Source organism: Ursus arctos, unplaced genomic scaffold (genome assembly GCF_023065955.2).
Source record: "Ursus arctos isolate Adak ecotype North America unplaced genomic scaffold, UrsArc2.0 scaffold_1, whole genome shotgun sequence".
NCBI lineage: Eukaryota > Metazoa > Chordata > Mammalia > Carnivora > Ursidae > Ursus > Ursus arctos.
The window spans coordinates 45,799,435-45,814,435 of record NW_026622763.1 but is presented as its reverse complement, the minus strand read 5'-3'; the positions used below and the strand labels follow the sequence as shown (position 1 = coordinate 45,814,435).

The following is a 15,001-nucleotide window of genomic DNA, read 5'->3' as shown; positions in this document are numbered from 1 at the left end:
GTATAGATTAATTTCTGATATTGAGCTTTATAGAGGAAATGAATTGCAGCTTAGACTTTGAGGGATATGTAAGAACAGGTCTAGTACAGAAGCTGTAAAGGAATGGAGAAAGTGAAATCAATAAAACTTAATGATAGGTCTAGAAGTTGCATGAAGGAAAGAATTAGGAGTCAAGACTAGAAAAAACACTTAGAGCCAATCTGAAAAAAGGAACTGAGGAGTCAACTGGAGAGTTTAGATTTTATATACTGTCCAATGACTAAAACATTGAAGGATTTATTTGGGAGTTGTGAAGATTTACCTGATAAGAACACTGATTTAGAATGATCTCTGCCTATAAAAGGCACTGATGGATAGAAGAAAGAAGATGAAAAAGGAGTTAAGAGTGCATGAGACCCAAACAAGGGCAACAGTGGTGCTAGTGGTTAGGAATCAGAAGATACTGTTGAGCTCACAGGACCTGGCAGCACACAAAATAGGGGGATGCTGGGGTGTGGGAGATGAGTCATGAGATGAGGCTTTAACCATGAAGAGGGCTCTTATTCAATCAACAGAAAAATGGAAACCTCATCTTGAAAAGAGCATAATATTTTACTGCATAGACATTTATCAGATGCTACTTTATAATGTCAGTCAGCCAGATCATATCCTTTGTTTCATGAAAATTTAATGATGTGCTATAAAATGTTATTAGCTTCTCAACTAAGAAATAAATAGCATTATATTTGTTGTTTCTTTGAGGCAAGATCTTTTTCATATTTCTGTTTCCCAAAAGATCAAGAAGATTCACGTGCCCTGAAAATATTCACTGTATTAAATTAAATGGAACTAAATTTAGGGTGTTTTTTTTCTCTAAAGAGGATATGAGATGAAAAAACAGTTTAACAGAAAAAGAGCAATTTTGGTGGGAATGATGAATGCCAAATTTGAGACACTGGTTTATTTCTGAGAAGAAAGGAAGAAAGGGGGATAAGAAACAGGGAACAAAATGGGCCTAATCTTTATCTGTTTTATTCTTAAATAAAAAGTCTGAAGCAAATATGACTAAAGTATTCAAATTGTTAAAGTTGGTTGGTGGGCATCTATGTATTATTCATTATTATTTTCTATAATGTTAAGTTATTCTATATCCTACATAGAATATATTCTAAAATATTTCATGCTTAAGTGTTTTTTTAAACCTTACAAAAGACAAATGTTAATAGTACCATAATTATTATTGCATAATAACTTATTATTTCCTTATTATTGCAGTATATATGAATATATTGTGACCCTAAAACTAAGCTAATTGTCTGGTAAAGAGTAAAAACTAATACCACAGAAATTATTTTTGTGATACACCACTTGAATATTTTGGGAAGTCATATTATTTTTTTCATAATCCAATAACTGCCCTGGAATGTATGCAGACTTTTTGAAGAAAAAAGCAAAGCGTGACTCCCTCATAACTTATGCTGAACAAATAGCTCTCCCTCTGAAATTATTTAAAAATTTACAATTAATATTTAAGTATTTATTTTCACCAATGCATTAAAGTCCAAAATCAATAAGTATATGCAACATAATCTTCTGTAACAACCTTGAAAGAATCCATTGACATCAATTGTGATTTTTAACATCTGTGTAATTACACATTCTAAAATTTGCTTAAAGTTTAAGTTAAAACAGCTTTAGTGTTCTTAATGTAAACATGCATAACCCAAATGAAACACTTTTAGAATTAGTTGTAATAAAATTGCATTACTAGTAACAATTTGAGGCAGTCATTATTTTTATTTTTTATTTTTATAAGATTTATTTATTTATTTTAGAGAAGGGGGAGGGGGCAGAGGGAGACAAAGAGAGAATCCCAAGCAGACTCCCCACTGAGTACGGAGCCTAATCCCAGGCTTGATCTCACAACCCTGAGATCATGACCTGAATCAAAATGAAGAGTCAGATACTTACTGACTATGCCCTGAGGCTGTCACTATTTTTTAAGCTTTTGCTTAAGCAATTGCTATATGGTATTGATTTGAGACTAAGACATGATATGCATTATTAAATAGCTATTAACTAAAAAATTAGTTAAATGTGAAGTGATATCCAGGGTTTTTGAGAAATGTTCCTGTACCTATAATAGGGATTTATATAAGAAATGAAAAGAATTTCATATCTTGTGCTAGTGCACTAAATTTTCTGCCTCTTTGATCATTAGTGGTGCGTTCCCACACAGTCTGGATTGGCCAGGTGACTTTGCTGTGGTGAACAGGACAGGAGCAAACCTGGCAGAAGGGGAGCCTTGGCAGTTAGGCATCCTCTCTTGCTCCTGTGCCTTCACCCCAAGAACATGCCTGACCACTGTGTGGAGGACAAGAAAAGACAGGAGTGGAGCTGAGTCAGCCCAACAGGCCATCCAAAACCTCAGGCTTGGAAGAGAGCCTATCCACGATCAGCAAAATCATCTGGCTGGCCATGGACTTGTGAGCAAAAATATATGTTTTTTTCTATATGCTAAGAAGTTCTGGGTTGTTGGATATACAGCATTATCGTTCAAGAGATAACTGCTCCATACCTCAAATTACATAATTTTAGCTTTCTTCAGAAAATCCTCTTGGTATTATTGGCCCAAGGCATGGTGTCCCATATTATAAAACTCACAGTACATTTTGGCATTTCATTATCTATTATCTATTATCATTCAGAACTAGTAAAAAAATTAATCTTGACAGAAACAAGTAACCATTACTCATGGACAGTTTTAAATGTACACTTATCACTTACGGCCCATTGTAGACCGACAAAACAGTAAACAATAAATTACCTCTTTGACCTTAACTTTTTTCTTTCTTTTTTTTAAAGCTAGGGAGAGATGTTTGATTTGGCATTCTCTCTGATTTGATATTCTAGAAGGCCACCAAAACACCCATATAGTTAGCAGCCTTTCTTAGTTGAACAGGATGCACAAAAACAGGAATGTCTCATTGCATAAACCCTATCTTTTAAAAAATTATCTTTGTTTTGATACAGAAAAAACAAAAACCAAACAAATGAATGAACAGTCTCTAGATAGAGATGATTCGGGGGTGGGGAAAGAGAGAGGTAAGAAGGGTCCGGTGAGCTCACAGGCACTGCTCTACTCACCTTCCGTGAAACAGGCTTCAGGTTCAAGGGATTCTTCGGGTTCTACCTCAGGCTGCTCTCCCTCAGCGGGAGCTCCTATATCAACTGTGCTGCCTTCCGATGAACTAGTTGCATTTAGCTTCTGAAAATCAATTCCACAGAAAAGCTTTTAAAATATTTTCTTTAATCTATAATATAAAAATTCAAAAGGTGTGCCCTCAAGTCTTCTGTATGCATTTCCTTGATCTGTAATTCAAGAGTCTCTTAAACATAAATGCCAGTCCGCTTTAGGAGAGGTGGGGGTCACAAGATTAGATGCAGTGCCACAGCATAGTTTTTTCTTTAAAAATATGGTGCTAACAGGTTCAATAATTTTTGATTAAGCCCTTGTATAGAGATTCTGAAATAAATCCTGAAGAGCGCTGATGTAAGCTGCCAGAGTCATATGGCCATCTGTGATCTTGCTTTTGTAAATTCACTGGCAAATGGTATGGTTTGTTTTATTCTAAAATTGTGACCCAACCAACGAAAGCTGCACAAGTGTATTTTCATGTCAAATGCAGAAAAGATCGATCCAATGCACATAAACAGCAACAATCTAAATTTATCCACTTTTCATTGACATGAAAACATATACCAGTAGTTGTTGTTAAATATATTCTATAGTTTTCTAATTCAGAAAAGAGCAGCACATTGTTAGCTTTAGAGCAAGAGCTGGTATTTTGCATTCTCTTTGGCCAATGCACTCCTGTGTGTCACTGTGCATTTGGAAACTACTTGTCACTCTGGCACTCTTACCTGTCCTGGTAATACAGGGAGAAGTGAATCTTTGGCAGTCATTTTGGTTTCCTTTAGGCTACATCAAATACCACCAGAAGAAAAATAGAATAGAAAGAAGTTTTTTCGACCTGGACATGCAACAAACTTTAGCCAGATCAGGGTGTGAAAGGGATCAGCTAAAAATGAAGGGATCCCAGTCTTTAGCCTGGTCTTAAAATGCTGCAGGAATGACACAGTGCCAGGTATGAGTGCCACATGGAATCAGAGTAGTTTGGGCCACAGCATTCTCGGACCTGTTACAATGTTATTACCATTAGTGCATAACATTAGGAAATGGCTGAGCTGGTAAGAGCTACTTTATAAAGGGGATGAGGTAAGCACATGATAAAAGGCACACCGAAGTAGGGTGAACTACTACAAAGTGGACACTACAGTCAGTATCAGAAACACTCTACTCATATTTGAGCTAAGGATTAGATGGATCCGCTCCGGGAAGCTGGTTCCTTTATTTTATGAAAATCATTTTCTTTATTTAAAATATTTACTTGGCATAGTGATGTTGATGAAGTAAAACTATTTATATATGAAACATATGAGATTAAAAATGCTTTTGTCTTATGTAATTTAACAATATCGGTGACAGAAGCATAAAAGATATGTCTATCTTCTTAGATCCAGTTTCAGGACTATTTTCTAATTTGAATGTAACAGTTAAATCAAGGATTATATATTATAAAATGCTTGAATTTTGTTGAATTCTTCTGCTCACCAGGTGTATCACACTACTAGACAGATAATCATGATATCTTTGCCCTTAAAATTTTAATATATTTTGTTTTAATATGAATTGTCAAAATAGGAATATTTATTACTCATATTTTAATTTTTTAGACTTCTAATTTCCTATCCTTTGTCTTTTGGTTAGACTCTTTGATAATATAGCTGTGTTTACATATGTGTAATTGACTAAGATATGACCAAATTATCCTCTCATTCCAATTCATCTGAGTCACATAAAATTGTTACATATTAGGAACCTGAAGATACTGATCTTATCATTTGCAGGAGGTTGAAACATGGTAATCGGAAAACCTGAAGCTCAGTCATACCTAATCTAACTGCAGATAGCTCACAAAAGAAATGGAAAACATTCCTTTTAGAAAAAAGGATAACACTGTAAATACAGATTGGGGGAAGACCTGGGGGCGAACCCAAGGGAAAAACGAGGATCCATATTCAGAGTACTCCATAAGCTCAGGGGGACATTAGTGAATGATTCTATTACAGCCTACATTAGTGCTGGGTATGTCACAGGTACTCAATAAATATTGTTTAAAAAATGAATGAATGAATAGACTTCTCCATAACAAAATGAAGGTTAGCTCTTGACGGTGATTGGGAAAGTCATCAGACAACAAATTCCAGTGAATCTTGGTTTGAAATGTTCCAGAAGATCCCTGTAATGTCAACTATCACACCTTTCATTTACTGCAGCTCCTTAATACCAATATAGAAGTAATGTCTTTTTATTGAAGCCAAATATTTGTGTATTTAAAGGTCAGGTTACTAGTTATAATTTTAGAAGTGCAACATCAAACGATTTTTTCTCTAGAAGACGTAAAGTGCCAGATTTAATCTTTTGAAGCAAAGACACTACTGCCATCTCTGTATCCCTAATACCTATCACCAACGTTTGTGTTTAACAGATGTTTGTCGAGTAAATGAATAAATGACCAGTGCATGGACTCTTTTATACTGCCAGTAACTACTTCTGACACCTCCTATTGAATACTTTTACATTCAAGAGAATATAAATAATATCCCCACTTAGGTGCAGAGTAACACAAATCCTTTAAGATTCTGAATTGTGTAAATAATGGCCAATTACTTTAGAATTAGTAGTGCTGTCTCAACACCAGGCTCTCAATTATTCAGACCTAAAATGAGTCTACAAAGAAAACTGTAGTTTAACTCTGGAGTTAGTAAAATAATACTGAATCATTCTGACAGTGTTTTCTTTCTTTTCACTCTTTATAGGTAGATCTGAAGTCCCAATGGTGAATGGAATTTTTTTAAGGAGAGGGACTCTCCTCCTTCTCCATCTTCCCTCTGATATGAAACAGCAACCAATCTGGTGTCTATTTAGAGAAGGAAACATGGCTTTAAATATCTTGTCATAAGTTATAGTGAGTCAGTAGTTGGACTCTAGATCTTCTGTACCCTATCTTCCCAGAATTTCCTAGAGAATTTTTTGATGATACATAAGTAAAACCAACCCTTATCAGTAAAAAATATTTAGTAGACGTGATACGTAGTTAAATGTTGTAGGTTCAAGATAGTGCTTGTGATATTATTGATTCCCACGTTTTGTGACTATGAACTTAGTATTAGTTCAATTTATATTCATATTTTTATATGTATTAATGTAGAGTAGAACTAAATATTCATTGGAATATTAAATGAACAAAGAGTTTACTTTAAACAATAATACTGAGATGTAGGCAAGAAACTGCAATTTGTAAAATCTTTCTTGATAACATCAATCCAATGACTTAAAATTACATAAGAGGCAAATATCATAATATAAAATACGTTGACTAAAAGTTAAAATGTGTAAAGAATCCACAAACATCAAAGGAATCAAATTAAGACTATAAAACTCCAGCTTCAGATGTGGTCATAATTATAATAAGTCTTAACTATGGTACAAATTCACCAAATAGAACCGTCAAATATACCTCATTATATGGAACTTCTAGAACTCATGTACTTGAAGAATTTTCAAATAAAGGTTGTTTGTAAATGCTCCAAACTAGGCATCATCCACTGCAAGATGCCACATGAGTAAGAGGTCAAAATATGAATTGGCTAGAAATAGAACCAGTTCTATACTTTCCAGTTCTACACTTGGCAAGTTTTATATTTTCCTTTGGTAAAATTTAGATGTTTAGGTTCCCTTTTTATTTTTTATTTATCAGGAAATAAATGAACTAAATGATATTGTTACAGTACCTTTGCCTAGTTAAATTTTAACCAAATATAATGTATTCTAATATTGGGATAGTAAAGAGATCAAACAGGAATAGTCAATTGTTACTTGCTATGAATAGCAATAATTAACCTACAGGTGGAAATATTACTTGAACATTTGTTTTAATGAAAATCTCATATTACAGGGCTCTTTCTATTGAAAATCTGCTGGATTCTTACAGGAGTTAAGCCAGACAGAATCATATTTTGCTAAATGATCCAATATATAAATATCAAGGCACATAATATTTCATTTTGTATTTTTAAACATTCTATCTCTTTTACTTTTCATACCATTGATATATTACTATTAAACACCGACATGCCAAACTAGTAGTCTTTCTTACAGAAAGTAAAAGTATTTTTTCAAATAATTAATAACAGCAGAAAAAGGGAGAGAAAACATCACTTGCTATTTTTTCATAGGCACCCTTGTTTCTCATTATAAAATTGAGATACATTTTTAAGGAAATATAATTATTTATAAATATTATATATAGTTTAGAAAAGCAGTATATTCTACTCTGATCAATAAAAGGAATTGGGATTTTAAAGAATGAAATAGCTTCAAATATAGATTAAATCAAATATTTTGTGTCTAAAGATTCTGACCCCCAAGAATGGCAATCTTTTGTTCCACATGGATCCTAACTCAAATTTATATTTAAGGAACTCTGGGTTATTTTCCATGAAAAATCTTAACACTAGGACAATCAAAGGGATTGTTGGTGTTATGGTCTTAATAAGGAAGATGGCAAAGTCAAACATGCGACAAAAAGTATCATTAGTATTATACTACATTACCCAGAAACCATTTCTGTCTTTATAATGGATACATTACACAATTTTCAAACCATAAATTGGATTTGAAGTATCCTTCTTGGTCTGTCAAAAATGACCTTTATACCACGTTGGCTTACCCCTCAGCAGATAGATAGTGCCCCAAAGACACACATGTTTAGCCCATTTTGTTCTTACATGAAGGATATTAAGAGACTCTTTCTCCCTTAACCACTATCCAATTGGAAAACTTTACCTTGAGGACTAAACATTCTCCAGGATAAAATCATAAGTGGGTTCTTATTGAATCTTTCCCACCAAAACCTTCTCTCACATCTTTTTCCCTCTTCCACCCCTTGTATTGGAATTTAGTATACTCTTTTAGGGAGCAGACAATGTTTCCTGAGGGAGGATTAGAGACATATTCAAAGAAATTGAAAACTGTAACAATGTAAGAGTTAAGAATAAATGAAGTCAATTTAAACCAGTTTCTGCTTAGTTTGTGTTTCACCACATGTACTCCAACTAAATCTCCTAAATAAACTGGTGGATAATACATATGATTATCACTTTCTTGGTATACCTGTTTATACAAGAATTGGAATATGGGATACTCAGAAAATAAGGAAACGAACCTCCCCTTTCTCCAAGAAACTGGGAAAAACAAGCTATTATCCTAAGGTGTCAAATCCCACACTTTTATGAAGAATTAATACATTATAGGAAAAAAATTCTCTCTAGTTCCTGTGTATATGTATATCTGTGTTTCATTGTGAACAATTATATATCTTGGGTCCCATTTTATGTCATTCTTCTAATATACAAGGCATTATCTTTCATGAGTCTAGACTGCCAGAGACTAAATATTTTGTTCCGAAGTATAAAAGAATACTATAAGAATGACATAACCATTGCTCCTTTCCAGAGCGCCAAATATGCTTACATTAGAGTTGTTTTACAGTTTTAACAGCAGAAGAGGGAACTGCACCTAAGTGACAAAGTATTTAATTAACATTTCTTAAGAAAATAATTAAATTGTACTGAGCAATTTAGTTAACATATTTGAGTACAAAACTATAATTTCAACATTAGGAAATGCAAAGGTCCACCAAATGGACCCCAAAGTGGGTTACACTCATTGCCATGGTCACATGACAAGGGAGGTCCTTTCATTTAAAAACACTAAAGGAGCTCACAAGGATTCTCTTTCCACATAGGAGTCTGTAGTGTATGATACATTTAAATAATATTCTTCAGGAGACAGTTTCCTAGCAGGTCTGGATGAAACAAGGAAAAACAAAACCACAAAGGCCAGAGGAGCAACCGAGTAAAGAAGGTGGATCCCAGATCTATTTTCAGAATGAACATACCACCTAAAAGACCATTATCTTATTTTTTTGGTGTACAAAAGGCATTTTTTCCCCTTTTCTTTCAGTCTTAGGAGTTTTAGGGGTTAATATCAACAGAATTTCCAAGGAATCATATTCTAAATGTAAAATACTTCTGGGTCAACTGCTGAATAAAGCAATGCCATTTTCTCTGTAATGAAACAGATAAAAATTGTACCCATGCTGCTAGCAGCCAAAATGTAAACATTCCAATTCATTTACATTATTATCACATTAAAATACCCTTTAGGCAGTTTGCACATGAATAAGGAATTGCTTTGATTTGCAGATTACCCTTCAGAAAAACTTAATATAACACTGAACAAAAAATTATCAACGAAGTACACCCATTGGGGCTATATTGAAAAAAACAAAAACAAAAACAAAAACAAACCAGGGGAGAGAAAGCTTTTCTGCAAGTTTTTCAAAGAGCACCTACATTTCTCCTTTAAGCCCTTAGCATGTTCAAAACTCTGTAGCATTAACTGGAAATTAAATAATCCATAAAGGCATGCACTTTCCTTTTTCAGTGAATTTAATTTCTATTAAAATCTATGAAGAAGATTAGCAGCTAAATCATTGTTTTAAAAAGTTAGGGTTGCCAGACTTGCCCGACCATGCTTGACATGACTCAGCGTAAGAGCAGCTGTGCATGTTTTTATTTTACTGCCAATGGATGGGCAAGGACTGTAGCTGAGTAACATGCAGGCCAGTCAAAATTCATTTAGAAACTGATTATATTTATATATGTACAACTTGCTTGGGTAACCTGGGTAAAAGTGGTGGCACGAGCCTCTGGCTGGTTAAAAAACACCAGAGCTGCACTCTTGATGGCTCCAGCTTGATTTTACCCCTGTGAGAAGTAAGAACGGTAAGCAGTGAAGGTCACCATATTGTACTAGTAAATTTCACTTTGAAAAATAATCATTCAAGCATGGCTTCAAAATTATTAAAACTCTAAAAGAGAAATCAGTCATTCAAAATCACAAACTATGAAAAGAATTACATTAAATATAGTCAAATAATGTTGAGTTAGAGCATACATGATTATATGGCAAACTCTAGAAGATCTACACAAAGGTATCAAAGAATCACACAACTTTGTCAAAGACATAGAGGATTTAGTTCAAACACCCAAACAACCTCCGAGTCCACTTGGTTAGTCTGTCCTATAAAAATGGATTTTTAGGCATTCCAAAATTTTTGAAGTGCCCTATTTTTTCCCTTTAATTAAAAAAATTATTTAGAAAAGAATATAATAACCTTCATACCATTTCTTACTACTGTACATGTGTTACTTAACAGCAAAACCCATCCCACTCGTTAAAAAAATGAACAGACAAAAATAACTAGAAGACGGAACACTAAACAGATATTTCAGGTAGGAATATTTGGAATTCTTGGATAATTCTCTCAAATATCTTTTGTTTTCTAGTACAGAGCTACTAGGTAAAATACCAAATGATTAAAACTTGTACATTTCTCTTCCTAGACTATTGCCCTAATCTTTATTAGTTTATGAGTGTATATTTAGGAAGTCTGATATAAAGACATACTTGAAAATTCCTCCAAATAATAAATTTGAGCAACCAGGTAACAATCTCTATGGTGGGAATGAATCGAAAGGACTCCATAGCCAAAGCAATAGAATAATTTCTATTTCCAATGGGCAGATCAGTTCTCTGCTCCAATTCCAAAGTAATGACTTCACATATATTATTTTGGAGTACTTAATTGAAACAGAAAACAAATGAAAAAGCTTAATGGTTACTGGAAAGAGAGTCTGGATTTTCCTACTCTAAGCCCCACCTGATTGGACATTCCCCCTGTGTCAAACATAATGGTTTGTTGGGGGTGAGGCAAAAATACATGCGGTTTTGGAAAAGCCTGAGGCTTTAAAATTTCTGAAAATTAAAAAGACTGGATGTCAAGTTAACTTCACCTGAAAAGACACTCAAACTTAGCCAAAAGTTTAAACTCACTGATGGCTTTAACATTTGATTCTTCATAATTTATTCTTAATTTATATGATACTCTAAAATCAAACATACATAAAAAGAAAAATCAAAAAAAAAAAAAAAAAAAGAAAAATTGACTTCCCTTACAGTAAAGGAAATATTTACTATATGGTATAATGTCAGGATAACAAGAGGGGAATATATAGTAAAATTTAATGACCTAATTCTATTTTCTAAATGCTGGCTTCGATTTCCAATAATAAATAATAGGTACAATTAGGTCCCACCTTTTCCTTCAGCACAGCCCAACCAATTACACTTATCCAAAATTTTATTAACCATATATTAAGATATTATTAAATTTTAAAATAATGGCTTTATTAGTAAACATTTGAGTTCAATTAGTTACAGCAATTCGTTGCCTCAGGCTATAAAGTTTTATAATTTTCACCTTGAATCACATCACTTATTCTGTGAAACTAGTAACTATGGCCTTGTTACTTACCCATTAATTTTAATACCTCTTTTTAAACTTTTTCTGGGGTGCCTGAGTGGCTCAGTTGGTTAAGCGACTGCCTTTGGCTCAAGTCATGATCCCAGGGCCCTGAGATCGAGCCCCATGTAGGACTCCCTGCTCAGCAGGGAGTCTGCTTCTCCCCCTCTCCCTGCTCATTCTCTCTCTCACTCACTCTCTTTCAAATAAATAAAAAGAATCTTTAAAAATAAATAAATAAACTTTCTCTGGATTTCATGTTTAACATCTATTTCTACCTAATCACAGAATTAGCAATACTTATCTTAAAACAAGAAAGAATGAAAAATATCACATTCTTCAGTAATTTTAGATAATCAACATGGGAATACTGACTGAAACAGCTAAGGTTTCCTTCATAGAAATATATTTTTGTTCATAATTTTATTAACTAATGTCCAATTTTTGTGACCACTACACTACTTAAATTTTACCCTTCAGTGCCTCAAGCTCCCCAGTCATCTATCTTTCTTAGAATGAAAATAGTACTGGAGGTCTTTCTCTTCCTGTCAATCAATTCAAATGACAGAAAGGATGAATTCTGCTTTTGGCTCTTATTTTTGTTTGCTTATGCAAGCTTTAATCACGGGGAATTCTGTTTTCATTTTTGTATGGTTAAACAATTAAACACTAAGGGTTTAAATTCTTTCTTCTCTTTATCTCCAACTCTGTGCTTATTAACCTAGAAACGAACTAAAAGCATACTCTGGTACTCATACTTTTCTAGTAAATCAAAGAATACTTTAAACTGCGAAGACTGGTACTGTAGTTGACAAACTCAAAATTTTACGTTCTCCAACATATCAGGACTTGTTGTTTGTGTAGACAGCATGCACTGGGCTCAGTAGGGTTAAACATTTTCAGTATGATTCATCACTACCTTACTCTCCTTAAAAAAATTATTTACTTCAGAAACCTGAAACTATATGTAAATATCAAGCCAAGATCCCAATCAGATTTTCCAAGCCAAGATCCCAACCAGATTTTCCATGAATAAAAATGCCTGTGCAAACTAAATAAGATCACATTTTATGAAGTATTTCATAAAAGCCAAGTAAGGATTGGAACTGCCCTCTCACCAAGTATTTTTCTAGTATATACAAAAAACCACCATTGTGGGAGAATTACAAGGAAGAAAATGAACTGAGGCATTTTCACAAATCTCAAATTATTTGAAAATAATTAGAAAGATTCATATTAATCTGAGTATTAATATTATCAATAGTTTAAAATGGTGAATATTTGAAAAAACTGAGTCAGCATATCATTTATCTGGCTACATTTTAATCTGTCCTCAATTTATCACCAGTTTGCCATAGAAAGTGTGTCAATATCCTATTTTCTTATAGAGATAAAACATAACTTCGATGTAGACTCCTAGTTCAAAGCATACGTTAAGTCAAAATATCTTATTTAAAAATTCCTACCTCTTTGCTTTCCTCCATATCTGACTCGCTGCTAAATTCTTCAGTATTTAAATTTTCAAAGTCAGATTCTCCGACAGCAATTGGTACGGTCACAGTGAGGCTGGGGTTGTTTATGAATGACATGTAATCACTTTCATCCACAACATATTTTTCCACACTGCTGCCTATGCCACTGGTAGTTCCATTTCCATCTTTGAGATAATTGAGATCCTTGCCTATTTCTATAGTGGTATGGTTGGAAATACAGCTGTCTTTTTTGTTATTTAGATCTTCAAGGGGTTTAATTTCATCTAAGGCTTTCTGCTTTCTAACAAAGGCTTTCTGAATAAATTCGCGTAGTTTTCTCTTAACGTAATCGATTCCTTTCTGCATCCTTCCCACAGCAATCTGGAGATTGTTCATTTCATTATCATCATCAGTGGCAGCCAGGTTGTCAGAACTGAACGAACTCAAGAGCAAGGCCAAGAAGAGGTTCAGAACCTAAACACAATAGGAAAACAGGTGATGAAAACATTCTGTTGATTCAGTTGCTCTGAAGTATAAATTTTCCAAAATTGCTCTTACTCCTCATTTTTTACTAATAGGTATTCCTTTTAGTTTGTGATAAACTATCCTGAAAAAAAAGTGAATGAAATAAATACCTGTCCAATATCAAGTAATACTATTAACACTATTTCCTTTTTAGTCATTACAAAATTACTGAAACTACTATTACATTAAACTTCCCTGCTGCAGTTTGATCTGTTCATTCATTGTTGTCAGAAAGGATTTTGTTCTTTGCCTTTTCTTCTCTTCTTCCAATATATGCCAAGTATATATATGAAATCAAACCATATCTATAATACAAGCCTATGACTTTTTGTTTCTGTTCTATGGAACCCCAGGACTATCTCTTCCTGTTCTATGCAATCTGTACCTCTCTGAAAGCAAGCAAATTGCATTGGGGATTGTGGTGGCTGTAAAACAGATCTACAAATTATTTGTTACTCCTCCATTCAAAAGTTAAAGCCTAATTTCCTTCTTATGTGTGAGTTTTTCTTAGTGACTAGCTCTGATGAATACAACATGGCAGAAGGGACAGTGATTAGAACACAAACAAAGCCTTCTCCTTGCCTTCTGTCTCATGTCACCTGCTCTGGGAGAAGCCAGCTGCATGTCCTAGACAGTCAACAATACTATGGAGAGGTCCACGTGGAGAGGAACTGAGGCCTTGTGCCAACAGCCAACAGGTAAATGGGACTTCCTGTCAAAAGCTACGAGACGGAGGCTTCTTGGAAGTTCATCTTCCAGCTTCAGTCAAGATAACTGGGGCTCTAGCCAACATCTTGAAAACAACCTTACTACAGATCCCAAGCCGGAACCACCCAGTTAAGCTGCTCCCGAATTTATGACCCACAGAAACTAGAGATAATAAATATTTGTTGTTTTAAGTCACCGTTCATATTTCTGGATTGCACAGTGCTCATGTTTCTTGTTACTTCAAGAATAGGTCTGCATCATCTAAGCTAATATTGAGGAGGCTGAAATCTGCAAACGAATAGAAATAAATGATAAACTTTTGCCTTTTTTCCTCTCCCTTTTTTCTTCCTTTGGGGGAACTGGAGGTTACTTTAATGTGAAAGGAAGTTAAGTCTATCAATTACATATTTTAAAATATGGTTATGTCAGTCCTTGTTCTAGTCCACTGGATTGGAACTTAAGCAACTCAGAATAATTACTTAATATGTAAATTATAAGAACCTGATCCCGCCCACTGAGTCTATTGTCTTCTCTTCCCCATCCACTGGGTCCACTATTGCTTGGTTTGCAACAGCCTACTTTTCTTTCTACCGAGCTAAGTCTTACATCTTAATTAAAGATAATTCAGGTTCAAACTCCTTGACAAAGCCTGCCTTGATTATCCTTGCCAAAGCAATGTTTCCACTTTGTGAACTTGATATATACCACTCTGTTTTTACATTTTATTTTTTAAAGATTTTATTTATTTATTTGACAGAGAGA

At 34.1% G+C, this 15,001-nt stretch overlaps 1 protein-coding gene across 1 annotated transcript in view; it reads right to left on the bottom strand.

Annotated features, from left to right (window-relative positions):
- The window catches only part of LOC113250826 (sodium channel protein type 2 subunit alpha), an 81,829-nt gene that overhangs the window by 21,558 nt on the left and 45,270 nt on the right, over positions 1-15,001 (bottom strand). Inside the window, exons 16-17 of the mRNA XM_057318264.1 lie at positions 13,001-13,480; positions 3,127-3,247 (exon numbers count right to left, since the gene is read on the bottom strand). Of these exons, the coding sequence (XP_057174247.1) occupies positions 3,127-3,247; positions 13,001-13,480 (601 nt within the window). The remainder of the gene's footprint in view (positions 1-3,126; positions 3,248-13,000; positions 13,481-15,001) is intronic.